This window comes from Diadema antillarum, unplaced genomic scaffold (assembly GCF_040938485.1).
Source record: "Diadema antillarum isolate AM-2024a unplaced genomic scaffold, OU_Dant_1.0 scf00000033, whole genome shotgun sequence".
Taxonomy (NCBI): Eukaryota; Metazoa; Echinodermata; class Echinoidea; order Diadematoida; family Diadematidae; genus Diadema; species Diadema antillarum.
The window spans coordinates 2,202,489-2,215,750 of record NW_027270922.1 but is presented as its reverse complement, the minus strand read 5'-3'; the positions used below and the strand labels follow the sequence as shown (position 1 = coordinate 2,215,750).

At 37.9% G+C, this 13,262-nt stretch overlaps 1 protein-coding gene across 1 annotated transcript in view; it reads right to left on the bottom strand.

Moving 5' to 3' along the window:
• Positions 1–11,992, bottom strand: part of LOC139743166 (uncharacterized) — a 36,500-nt gene extending 24,508 nt beyond the window's left edge. The window contains exons 1-10 of the mRNA XM_071653677.1: positions 11,835–11,992; positions 11,294–11,346; positions 10,300–10,476; positions 8,483–8,575; positions 7,293–7,299; positions 6,100–6,283; positions 3,926–4,001; positions 2,988–3,152; positions 2,462–2,529; positions 1,364–1,446 (exon numbers count right to left, since the gene is read on the bottom strand). Of these exons, the coding sequence (XP_071509778.1) occupies positions 1,364–1,446; positions 2,462–2,529; positions 2,988–3,152; positions 3,926–4,001; positions 6,100–6,283; positions 7,293–7,299; positions 8,483–8,575; positions 10,300–10,476; positions 11,294–11,346; positions 11,835–11,988 (1,060 nt within the window). The 5' untranslated portion in view covers positions 11,989–11,992. The remainder of the gene's footprint in view (positions 1–1,363; positions 1,447–2,461; positions 2,530–2,987; positions 3,153–3,925; positions 4,002–6,099; positions 6,284–7,292; positions 7,300–8,482; positions 8,576–10,299; positions 10,477–11,293; positions 11,347–11,834) is intronic.
• Between the last annotated feature and the right edge of the window lie 1,270 nt (positions 11,993–13,262).

Below are 13,262 nucleotides of genomic sequence, written 5' to 3'. Positions count from 1 at the left end.
GCAGTGAGCTATTTTACATCATTTGGAAAGTTGTTGAAATGAGAGCAATATTGCTGTAACTTCCAGGGAACCATGGGTCATTATGTCCAGAATCTTCCCCACCCCCCTCCCCTGGGTCCCAAGGGGAACCCCCTAATTCCGCCATGAACAAACCTAACACTACAGTCATCCAATTGTACGAACTCATAGTAATTACTGAGCTCTATCATTTCTGGTTCTAGAGAAGAAAATTTCTAAAGATTCCTAAATTTGAGGGGGGGGGGGGGGGGGTTGGGGTCCCTGGAGGCACCCAGGTGGGGCATGGTGTCCACTTGAACATATTGAGATCTAGCGTATCTCCCTAGGGATGCTACCTGCCAAGTTTGGTAAAAATTGGTCATGGGGTTCTCAAGAAGAAGATGAAAATGTACAATTTTGGCCCCATTAGGTACCCTCACCATCCCCCTCCCCTGGGTCCCAAGAGGGACATCCCTGATTCTACAATGAACAAACATGAAACTACAGCCATCAATGTACTAGCTCATAGTAGTAACTGAGCTCTATCACTTCTGGATCTAGAGAAGAAGATTTTTAAAGATTCCTTAATTTGGGGAGTTGGGCCCCCATTTGAACAAATTGAGACCCTATCCCCCTACAGATGCTACCTGCTAAGTTTGGTGAAAATCGGTGATGAGGTTCTCAAGAAACAGATGAAAATGTAAAAAGATTACGCACGACGGACGACGGACGAAGAGCGATTGCAATAGCTCACTTGAGCGTTCAGCTCAGGTGAGCTAAAAACCAAACGCTCACATCAAATGGATGTGTAAGCTGATAGAGAGATAGATCAGAGGAGGGGTTTCTTCACATTATGCTGCGTTGACACCATGTTCCCTGCAGCCACAGCAGTCCCGTTTCAGGCCGCCACGGACAAAACGGAATGGATGTGAGACAACACAGGGGGCAAACATGACAGCCAGTGATTGGGAGGGATGCCCGTGTTATATTTTTAGACTGTCAAAAAAAGCTCCTATTGCAGTCCCGGTGCTGATGAGAAACTTTGTAGGCCGTGATAAAACAGGGTGGATGTAACAAAGTGTGACAGTACATAACCGGCTGTCACAAAACTTGGAGGCAGTGCGTAGTGGGACGCAATGGAAAGTAATATGTAGCTTAGCCTGTACGGCGTCTGATAATCAACATGTTTACAGGAGGGAGGACTGGAACAAACAAGACTAGAATTCAGAGGGGAAAAAGCAGGAGAATATCCCATCTATCCATGGCGCATTACGTTTCAGGCAAAACTGGGCTGCCCTGGTCGTCAGGAACATGGTGTTAAACACAGCATAAGTCTTGCACTTACAAAAACTGCTCCCTACTGTACCTTTGTTGAAGTGAATCTGAGATCCAATCCTGAATCGTCTGACCAGTTCCGAGAGAAGGGCATCCTCTTCCCTAGTGAAAGGTCTGGACAGCATAGCAGGAAGTAAAGAGATGGATGATAGAAATGATTTTTTTTAAAAAGAAAAAAAACATGTATTCAGTTTCAAAACAAAGTACTTTCCTGCACTCCATATCTCCACACTCAAAGAAAAGAAAAACAAAACACAAACATATTTTTTACTTTGACGGTTTCAATACGCCAGAAAATGAGCAGTATGTGAAAAAAAAAGAAATACATAAAAATTGTATGCAAAAAAAAAAGCAAATTAGATAAATTCTTGGGTAAAGGGACTAATACATTGTATGAAGGTTATGACAAGGATACTGAACATGAAATCATGACATTATGGCCAAAGATTTGGGAGAAAACGTACTGGTACATTTTCAAATAATCTTCTATTGCAGTACACATTCATTAATATTTGTATAATGGGTACATTTTTAAAATGGAGTTAGCCTGCTATTGTGACTTTCTGAAACACAAGATCCCAGGGATTTCCACAGGCAACGGACAAATAAACTTTAAGTTTTTTTCCGGAGGCAACTAGAAGACATCCTATGTAGTAGACAAAACTAAAAGGAGAATTGAAAATTATAGTTTCCATATCTACATCTCATCTGACACATAGTTACAACACATGGTTATATGGTTCTTCTTTCTTGCACACATACACTGGTGACCCAGACTACTAGAACTTAAAAGACTGAAAAGTTTGGCTACCAGTATGGATGAATGACAACACAGATTGCGAAGACTGCATAATATTGACCTTCGCAAATCTTTTGCCAATGTGACTGCAGCTAGCGACACATGCCCTCAGAGTATTACATTTTGCTTGCCCCTTACCGGTGCTTCTTCCGGCACAAGGACAAAATTTGCCATTACACGTCCATGGTAAGGAACCAAGCTGAATTCATTTCATCAAGATGTACACAGAACACTTTGAAAGATTCCATTACGTCCGGAGCATTTAACGGCAAAAGAAGACGACACATTATCTGAGTCTTCATGGATAGAGATGGCATCAGTGATAATTACCTTCTTGTGTACGCCAATATTTCACGTTCCTGGTACTTTGTGAAGCACTGAAATGCAGCTCTATTAGTCTAAAGATGAAAATGGGGGGAAAAGGAAATGATCATGGACCCAATATTAACCCGTTGAGGACGAGTCCCGAGTATACTTGGGCAAGCATCTATGGGAAATGCGTGTTAGCAAAATCAAACCGTCCTCAACAGGTTAAGATTTACAAAACATTACGGATTCTTCAACCACTTTTCTTGTAAATACAAATATAATAGTCAAATGGGCAAAGAAGGTGAGTAATACAGATGTGAATTGAAACAGATATTCCTTGGAGCAATTGCATGCATATGTTTTGTATTTGACACACAAAAAAAAAAATCATCAAGGAAATATGTATTTCAGATTGTCAGATTTTCCTCAAACTTTCAATGATGCCTTCTACTAATATTGCTGCATTCACTCAAACCACATGCATGTCTGTAAAAACTTCCCCCTTTAAGATAGGTTTTGATGAAAACGTTTTGAAAGACTGGCTTACTCCCAATTTTTCGGCGATGGTTTTCCAGTCCCGCCCCTGATGCTCCTCCACAATCTCATCCAGCCGCCTCTCTTCTTCCGCAGACCAGGGACCATTCCTGATGGAGGGGTGAAGGTGGTTCTGCCAGTGCAGCTGACACTCGACGCTGGTCCTTAGCCCATTCAGCTGTTAAAGATGGGGCCAGGAGAAGGAAATGAGAAAAGATTATTTCCTAAACTCCTACACCTGTCAGCTTTGGCAGGGGTTGATCCTATGACAATGGATGATGGCAAGCAATAAAAAGAAAAAACAAAAGTCTTCCCAGGTTTTTTCTGTCACATCTCTACCAAAATCAGCTAACAAGCAATGATAGAAAAAAAAAGTCTTGAGATTTTCTGCTGCCACTCTCCTAAAATAAGCTGATAAGCAAAAAACAAAAAAAAAGTTTTCACTTTTTTTTTTTGCTGCTACTTCTCACATTTTGCTGCCACTTTTGTCAGCTCCCAAAATCAGCTGAAAAGCAAAGAGAAAAAAAAAAAGTCTTCAGATTTTCTGCTGCCACTTCTCTCCTAAAATCAGCTGACCTGCAAAAAAAAAAAAAAAGAAAGAAAGAAAAGCCTTTACATTTTTTTTTTGGCTGCCACTTCTCTCCCAAACAGAAAAACAAAAAAAAACAAAACAAACAAGGAACACAAAGCATTCTTTTAAAACCCCTTACACGCTCCCTAATAGATCCATCACTGATGACAAATCACTCTTCATGTGCTATCACCCATAAAACGTTTGTTATTTTAAAAAAAAAATCACTAGAGAAAGAAATGATTGTATTCTTAATTACTTGCTTGATATGGAAGCTGCCACAATGCATTATTTTTCATAAGGACAGTTCATATCATTTGTGATACGAACAGGACAAAAAGTTTAGACACAGTCGACCACTCATATGCCCTAAGACTTACATGAAGTGATGAAATCTTCAGCCAATCTACGTCCCGCAGTCTGTCACCAAGTAGCTCTTCTTCCTTGGCAGTGGTACTGGACAGAAATGATATGAATATCGACAGCATTTGTTCAAAGATTTTATGCACAATATCATAATATCATACGAAATTTGCAGTAAGCTCCTGTCTTTACTGCAATGAGGTAGATATATGTGCACTGTAATATCTCAATCACAATTACTCTACAAAGCCTTTGAATTTTAGAGCACGAGAATAAAGACAAATGAAAAGGTTTTGAATGACGAAATTACTCTCTGCAAATACGTGTAAAAAGAGACTGTTATCTAACATTAACTCTGAATGAAGTATTCGGAAAGTACTCTCATATGAGTTTAAATTGAGACTGGATCTTCAGGCTCCAGGCTGACGAGAATCAAATCACTACCGGTAATTGTGCTTAATTTCACAAAAAGACATCACAGCATATAAATGATACACAGGTCTGAATGCGTCGGTAGGAATTGAATTCACAAGGTAACTATGGAATGCTCAATAAGCCATATGGGTTTAGGCTAAATTCCATAGTTACTGCATGCACAGCAGGGGCCGCGGAACACTTTTCAGTTTTGTTTTGTTTTGTTTTGTTTTGTTTTTGTTTTTGTTTTTTTTTTGGGGGGGAGGTAATCAAGGTCAAACACCCACCCCACCCCCCACCCCTCATTTTGCCCGAAATCCATTGTTTTTATTGTATTTCTGACAATTTGCAAATCTTTCTTTTTGGCTTGCCATAGATGAAACCATGCATCAGTATACAAATGACGCACAGGTCTGAGTGCGTCAGTCGGAATTGTGTGCATAAGGTAACTATGGAATGCTTAACCCACGAGGCGAAGCCGAGTGGGTTTAGGCTAAATTCCACAGTTACCGCATGCACACTATATTCCGACTGACGCACGAAAAGACATGTGCATCATCTGATTTATAGAATGGGTAATTTTCTTGTCAAAAACCCATTTTTCTATCGTGTTACCCGATGACAAAATTACTGGATGCATTTCCTTTTGGCTTGCCGTAAACGAGCATGCATCAGTTTTTACTGGACGCACGGCCAGCCATGCATCAGTATTTACTGGACGCATGGCCAACCTGAGTGCGCGAACGCTTGCTTAGTGCGCAAACCTTTGTTACAAGTACGCGTACTCTTGCTACAAGTGCGCGATAACATGTTTACCACTGTGACTCAGCGTACGTAGCGTGCGGCCAGTAAAAATCAACACATAGCTCTCGACCAATCAGATCGCAGGATTCTCGCTACCCATTCTATAATAATAAATGATGCATGACAATTTTTACTGATGCATGGTATTGATTAATGGCTAGCCATCTCTTGCCAAGTGTGCGAACGCTTGCCAAGTGCAAGAACAAAGGCTACTTGTAATTTTTATATGAACAGCAAGCCATCTCCTGCTATGTGCACACGTAAGTGTACAAAAGCCTGCTAAGTGTGTGAATTCTTTGTTACAAGTACACATGGCAAAATGTTTACTGTGTCTTTATAAAGCATGCTGCCAGTAAAAATTGATACATGGCTCTTGACTAATAAGATTGCAGGATTCTCCCGACCCATTCTATAATGTCAGCTGATGCACACAACCATGCCATGATGTCATTAACTAAGGTCTCTGTCAGTGAAAGGGATGCAGAACTTTCACAATATGGTCCTGTAAAGCAAACCCTGATATTTACACCGACTATGAGGGAATTATGTTAAGCAGCTTAGGTACCTCTTCAAAACATCATATGATGCATGATTTTTAGAATTTTCTTAAGGTGAACCTAATACATAAACCCGCTTACTTCAAAGATTCAGCTCTGAATGAGCTCTCACTTGCAAGGTCATCATCAGTTAAAGTCCCTAGTCAGCCATGGTAGCACATGTGCCCATATTACGTATGGCACTCATTGCGTACAGTAGATCCAATGGCACAGAATTTTTGGCCTTGTGGCTGTTTGCTCTGTAAGCATTTAACCCGTTGAGGACGAGTCCCGAGTATACTCAGGCAGGTGTATATGGGAAATGCGTGCTGTAGCAAAATCAGCCCGTCCTCAATGGGCTAATTTCTTTCCTACTGGCTATAGAATAAAATGACATTAAAAAAAGGCCAAAGTTCATTCAAAAATCTCCCCCTTACTTCATCTCCTCCAGTTTTTCAATGATGCTGTTGATCTCCTTGGTGAGGGCCCTCTTCTCCTCCTCCTCAGCTGCTTGTCGCTTCCCAAACAGCAGCTCCTGCCTGGCCATCAGTGGCTGCATGCACCGCTGGAGCCCGTCGTTACGCACTCCCTCGTAGAGGGCAGTGTCTTCTTCCTCCGTCCCTGCGGAACAGCAATTGACGTTGACAGAAAGTGAGCACAATCTTCATAAACAGGAAAGCAAGTAAGGGCAATGTTGGAAATGATCCGGTATGCATGGACTCAAAGTTATGCTCCAAGATTGTAAAATGAACAGGGTTGCTTCAATGCCTAAACATGTCACTCATTAAAATTAAGGAGATTCCATGGAGCAGTCAGAGAGAATCCACTGACTACCCATAGTCAAAGTGGTGAAAGCAATGCAAGCAATTCTGATTGGATTGGACTGGATTGGATTGGATTGGATTGGATTGGACTGGACTTGATTTGATTTGACATTTGACATTTGACATTTGACATTTGACATTTGACATTTGACATTTGACATTTGACATTTGACATTTGACATTTGACATTTGACATTTGACATTTGACATTTGACATTTGACATTTGACATTTGATATGATCTTATTTACCGTCTGCATGGCAGTTTCTTTACCAGTACATCAATTTTCAGCAGCTTCATTAACATTGTAATAATATGGTATTACTTAGTGCTATAACTATTTTCAACAATTTTCGTTAATATTAATACATCCGTAACAAAATCATGTCTGTTACATCTTTTAATTTCCACACAAAACGATTGCCAGGAATAAGCACAAAGTTTGACTGTTGAGCAATCAATTATGAAAGATATCAATACAATAAAAGAAAACAAGGGTATCCAACGTGATGCTCATGGAATAAAAAGTGAAGGAAAGAGAAGAGAACGGGAAAGAGAAAGAAAGAAAGAGAGTGAACATGTGAGCGTGTGGATGGTATATAGGTGAATAATTATGATGACAGTGAGGATCGGTGGGGGTGAAAGGTCGTAATGATGGTTAATAATAATTTAGGGAATATAGTTTGATCACACGAATGATTATTGATGAGGATTACATGTACAGTATGGGCATGATGATGATCATTGATTACAAAGTATGATGATGGCAAAACTAGTATCAATAGAAAATGTGCTCAGTCACTTACATGTTCTTAGTTGCCCAACAAAGGATTTTGAATTTCATGCGCTTTGATCTGCTTTGCCTCGTCACTTAGTGGAGCAGTCTTCAATAGGAGAGACAGCACAAGATCAAACACATAATCATTATTATTATCATCGGAATGGTTAAATAATTGGTAAAACTTTCAAAATCGTAGCCAAAGGCCACAATACATTGCAATTACATAAAATGCATTCGAACTAGGAACAAGTTGAACATACTTTTTGCATGAATGTTTCTCATTAAGCTCTTCAAAGTTCATTTTGAATGTTAGTATCACTGGTGGAAAATTATAACTTAAGGAATATGATAATAATGATAATAATAACATTATTGTGGTGTGAATTTTCTTAAAATTGTCTCCCTCTAAAATGGAATTTGTAAGATTTCAATTGCTGATCTGTAATGATACTAATCAAATAACAACAGCAATAATAATAATAATAATAATAATAATAATAATAATAATTATAATAATAATTTGAAACGAAGGTGATCCCTATTGTCGTTGGAGCACTCGGAACAATGCTCCAAAAGAAGCATTGCTGGGGACGGCGCCAATCCTGAGAAAAGTAGTAGAAAGTCTAAGGTTCCAGGATGGAACTTGATGTGATATTGATCTCCAAGAGATATCTTGTGAAGATAGAGACAATAATAACAACAACAATAATAATAATAATGATAATAATGATAATAATAATAATAATAATAATTATTACTAATATTATTATTTAATATTATTATTATTATTATTATTATTATTATTATTATTATTATTATTATTATTATTATTATTATTATTTAATATTATTATTATTATTATTATTATTATTATTATTATATGTGGAAATGTATGACATGTTTATTGAAGCAAATCAGGGGAATTGTGATGGCACTGCTGTAAACCAAACTATGTTCCTTGGAGATCTAAACAGCACTTCTTGGAACACGCTTTAATATTGATGCTCACACAAGCGCTGGGACTTTAAAGTTGGAATTAGCCATTATATATATGTAGACAAGAATCAGCAGACAGGACAACTCAAAGAAGTTCTCCGTAGAAATAACTGACAACGTCTACTCCTCAGTGACATATCATAGTGTAAGACCTTTGGTTAGCATCTACACACCAGACAAAGTGTTGAGCAGAGAAATCATGTTAAACTTAAAACTTACCTGCATTCTCTCTCCAGAAAAGTAGTGTTTCTGAAAGTGCAACATGGGCCTCGTTCCTTTGATCAAGGAGCTGGTCTTTTCAGACACTTTTTTCTGCATTCAAAGTCAAAGAGAAAAGATGACCTGCCAATCACTTATGTGTGTGTGTTTTCTTTAAATCTCTTGCCTACATTAGTTTCTGTCAAAAGGTTTCAGACACATTACTCACATGCCAAGTGGACCTTTTTAAGCAACTCCACATATAGAGATCACTCCAAAGATCAAGTTATAGTACTGATACATGAATTCACACAAATCGTCGACCTTTTTTTATTTTATTTTCTTTTTTTCTTTTTTTTGCTGATAGTATCAACTACAGAAAGTGCAGCTACAATTTACTTGTATTGAACTGGCATAATTAATATGCAGGAGCTGTGTCACACCTAGCTCCATGGTCACACTAATACCACTAGAATAAAAGAACTTTAACCTTAAAACAGTTGGGGGTGAACCAACCCCCCCCCCCCGACATTTTCCACGACTATTCCACTGCGTGAATTTTTTTGACCAAGCCATTTGCTGACTTTTTACTTTCAAGTCTCACACATCTTACGACACCATTTTAGGGAATATCGGGCATACCGTTACGGCGCTGCATTACCTTTCATACAAGCCTGTCAGACTGAAAATGGCTCAAAAACATGATTTTGAGTACAAAGTCTGATGTGAATGGAATTTTCTCACCTTATTCAAAAGATATGTTTATTTTCACTTTTATTGGCTGACATCAATTAATTTTAGCATTATTATGCTTAAAATAGGTCCTGTCACAAATTTTGTGAAAAAATAATACAACAAAAAAAATACATAAGAAATTCATTTAAAAAATACAATACATAAGAAATTAATTTTGATACCAGATTTTTTTTCAAGTACATTGTGAGGAATGCTACAAGCAATGTTATCACCAAAAATTAGGATTCTAGGAGCTTTATTTTCTGATTTAGAGCAAGATGTACAATTCTATGCATATAACATGTAGGTCGCATAATTAATCAATATAATGAAAATTTCAATTTCTTGTTTAATAGTTTGGCAGATTATGTCACAGGTGATGTACGTTATGTGCCAATTTTCATGGCAATTGTGCAATCGACGGCCGAGATCTTGGGTGGGGGGGGGGGGGGTGATTCATCCCTCCCCCAGCCACAGAACAGCCCAAAAGCCTGGTCTGGTTAGGGCTAATGGGAAATACACATCAGATTGAGAACCTGCAATTTAGAAGAACATTTCTTTGATTTAAACATAATGTACAACATAGACCATATTCACTGATATGGCATGTTTTGATCATCACGTACTAAGAGCATTCTATCTATCCACTACTGAATGGGGTGGCCGCTTCAAGAAAAAGGGTCACATACACCGACTTTCATTACTACACACTTCTGATCTAAACATGCTCCAAAACAACTCATTATTCTGGCATGTAGTGTCAGCCTTCTTTTTACAGCTTTTAAATATATTGCTAGCAAATTCCAAATTGTGGAAGATAAATTTTGAGCCCTTTTGAGAACTATTCATTCATTCATTTCTCTTTAACTTTCATTTCCAAACAAAATGTATGAATATATTACAAACATTGAAATAATAGTATATTTCGTGTAATGTAGCATCATTATGTTTTAGTTTATTAAAAAAAGAGAGAGAGCGAGAAAGAGGCAAAAAAATCACATCTTTAATGATTAAAGCTGTAGGTGACAAATCTATGAAGTCTTGTGTAATTGTGATGGGGGGGGGGGAGAGTGGAAGGTGATGAGGTGGGGGGGGGGCATTACCTGAGTGATGTGGTTCTTTTGTCTGACCTCCTTGATGAGATCAAGCACACTGCACAGCTGGTCCTGGTAGCTCAGGTTCAGCTGCAGAAGATTCTCAGCCGTCGGCTCCAGGTCCCTGGGGGGCTCGGCAGGCATGTCAAGGTGATGGCTGGTAGCAGGAGAGATCTCTATGCTGATCTACGCTCAATACACAACAAAACTTAATATGACATGCAACCTGATACCATGTAACCTCGTGATAAAACAGCAGACATTGATGTTGAGTAAACAGTTAAATAAGATGGTATGGCCAAAGAATAAGAAATTTTTAGTGCTTGCCTAAAATTGGAAGATTGCATTTTCAGTGTTTTCATTTATTTACTACAGTGCACTCCCGTTATAACAAGCACAGTTATAACGAAACTACGATCATAACGAAAAGAAAAAATCCAGGCTGCAACATTATCCCCTCTATGTCTTTTATTGTTTATTTGTTAAGTTGAAACTAAATTTTGATATAATGAAAGAAAACTGCCAGTGCCCAAGGACTCTGTAATAATGGGTGTCCACTGTATAATCCTTTCAATTTTTTGTTTTTTACCCATAAGATAAAATTCTATCAGTTCCTGCTAACACTGGAGTGTCCCTTAAGTGTTATTTTTTTGTTATCTAACTATGAAAAATAAAAAAAGAGTCTGATAAAACTTTAGGTTACACTCTCTTTATTTGAATAGTTATTACCGTACTTGATATTCAGTGATGGAAAAGAAAAACAATAATATAATTCTGAAACAAGAATTGGTGGGGGAAAAAAATCCTAGTGTTCATTAGAAGCAGAACAAAAAAGAACAAACAATGATAACATCTTATTCACTGTACATCTTTTTAAGCCTTACCATGAGAGGTAATACCAAGCCTAGGTTTATTTGGTTATTACTGTTTTTTCTTCTTCCCTGTGATTTTTCAATGTAACCTCCAACAAATTTACTACCTTTCTTCATCATAATATACTGACCTTCTTCTGGAGTTGGGCTACACTTCTTAATATGCGTTCATTTTTATCCAGGTCTGGAAATGAATGGTGATAAATAAACAGTTTAACCATGCTGCAGCACAGTAATACTTCATAATTACAATGAAGAACAAAATAGAATCAAAATGCTGGTTCTCAACACAATTGTCTCCTCTTTAACTTGTCCATTTCTATGGCAGATTAGCTACATGTATCATTCCAATACAATTATACACTTGTCAAATAGATCTAACACAATATCAGTGTACAAGACACCCTACATTCTGACCAATGTATTTTTGTGTGCATTTGTAATGTGAGTACCATGAATATTTTCAAATTTACAACAACAAAAACAAAGTATCAGATTTCAACATGGCCATGTGTTTCAGTATACGCGAGTGTGTGTGTTTTTGTTTTTTGTTTTTGTTTCACATGTTTGTTTTTTATGTTTTTTTTTTGGGGGGGTATGAGGTCTTTGTTTTCTCTAGAAGCAAAAAAACTACACATAATCCCATTGAAGATTATAGCTCTGTAAGCTCACCCATTACAAGAACATCCTCATCATCATCTGAATCGTCATCCTCATCCTCATCATCAGAGGAAGCGTCGTCATCCTCCTCTTCGTTGATGCTCTCACCCAGCACCCTGTGGATTTGCTGGATCTCCTGCTGCAGCTCCAGATGATCTTCCTCCATGGTCTGATCTCCTAGGTCGTCCATGTTGAACCTCTAATAGTTCTTTAATGGTTTGGTGATAGAGAATCAGGAGAATGTTGTTACCATGGTTACAGTGCTTCCTGAGAGTTTAAAGGGTTGGTATAGTTTCGGTTGACATGGGGTTTCAGGTTTCCAACGTTTTTTGATGATTTTTTTTTTTTTTTTGGGGGGGGAGAAAATGAGAAACCTCTTAATGAAATACGAATGAGCATACTATAATTCTAAGAGGAATTCAACTTTTATTTGATGAAAACTGGTTTGAAATGGTTGAGGAATCCAAAACAAAGTGATCCTAATAAAAGGTGGGGCCCATCATTTATAAAGATCACTTTGTTTTACTGTGTTTTTGGGTATCACGGCCATTTCAAAATCGATTTTCATCAAATAAACTTTGAATTCCTCTCTAGAAATGTATGCTCTGTAACATTTTCATACAGTGGTTTGGTTTCTAAGCCCCGGGTACATGTATCTTGCAAAAATTTAAAATCTGAATCATCATCTCAACCAATACTGGGATCCTATACCATCCCTTCAATATCTCGGCATTTTGAACATATCTACCGTACCTTCAAACCTACCAAGTCTCACACTAATATGGCGTGATAAGAGTCTCACTCCTCAGCAACTGATCTCATGCTCACCTGCAGAGCAATCATTTTCTCGCACCTCCACGAAAGAAAAAAATGTGGCATGTAAATCAATAATAAACAATAGATGAGAAGCAAAGAAAATTTGATCAAATTCAAATAAACTTGCCATTAGAAGTAACGTAGTTAGAACCTATAAAGCTTGAAATTATCAGCATTTTTGTTCCAGCACAATAATGCCAGTCTTATACTCTTTCAGTCAAATCCTATTATACACCCTGACCATTATTTTGAAGTTATTCAGCTAAGAATAACATTTTATACTTTGCACTTCCAGATGGCAGACAAATTTTATTTTTGTCACTTTTGTTTGTTTGTTGTTGTTGTTGTTGTTGCTGTTTTTTGTTTGTTTTTTTTTTTTGGGGGGGGGGGGGTAGACAATCAATGGAAATTTAAATTGTGAGGTGATATTATCATCAGCTCTCTCATTTGCATATTCATAAAATCAACTGTTCGAGCTAGAACAAAAATTAATCTGAGCTGCATTGATACGAACTTCTTTACCCACTCTGAATGCCAGGTCCTATTCTTCTGAAATGTTCACTGTCATACTTTCAATATTTCACTTTCTTGCCCCCACCCCCCCCCCTGCCCCCTGTCCCCCCC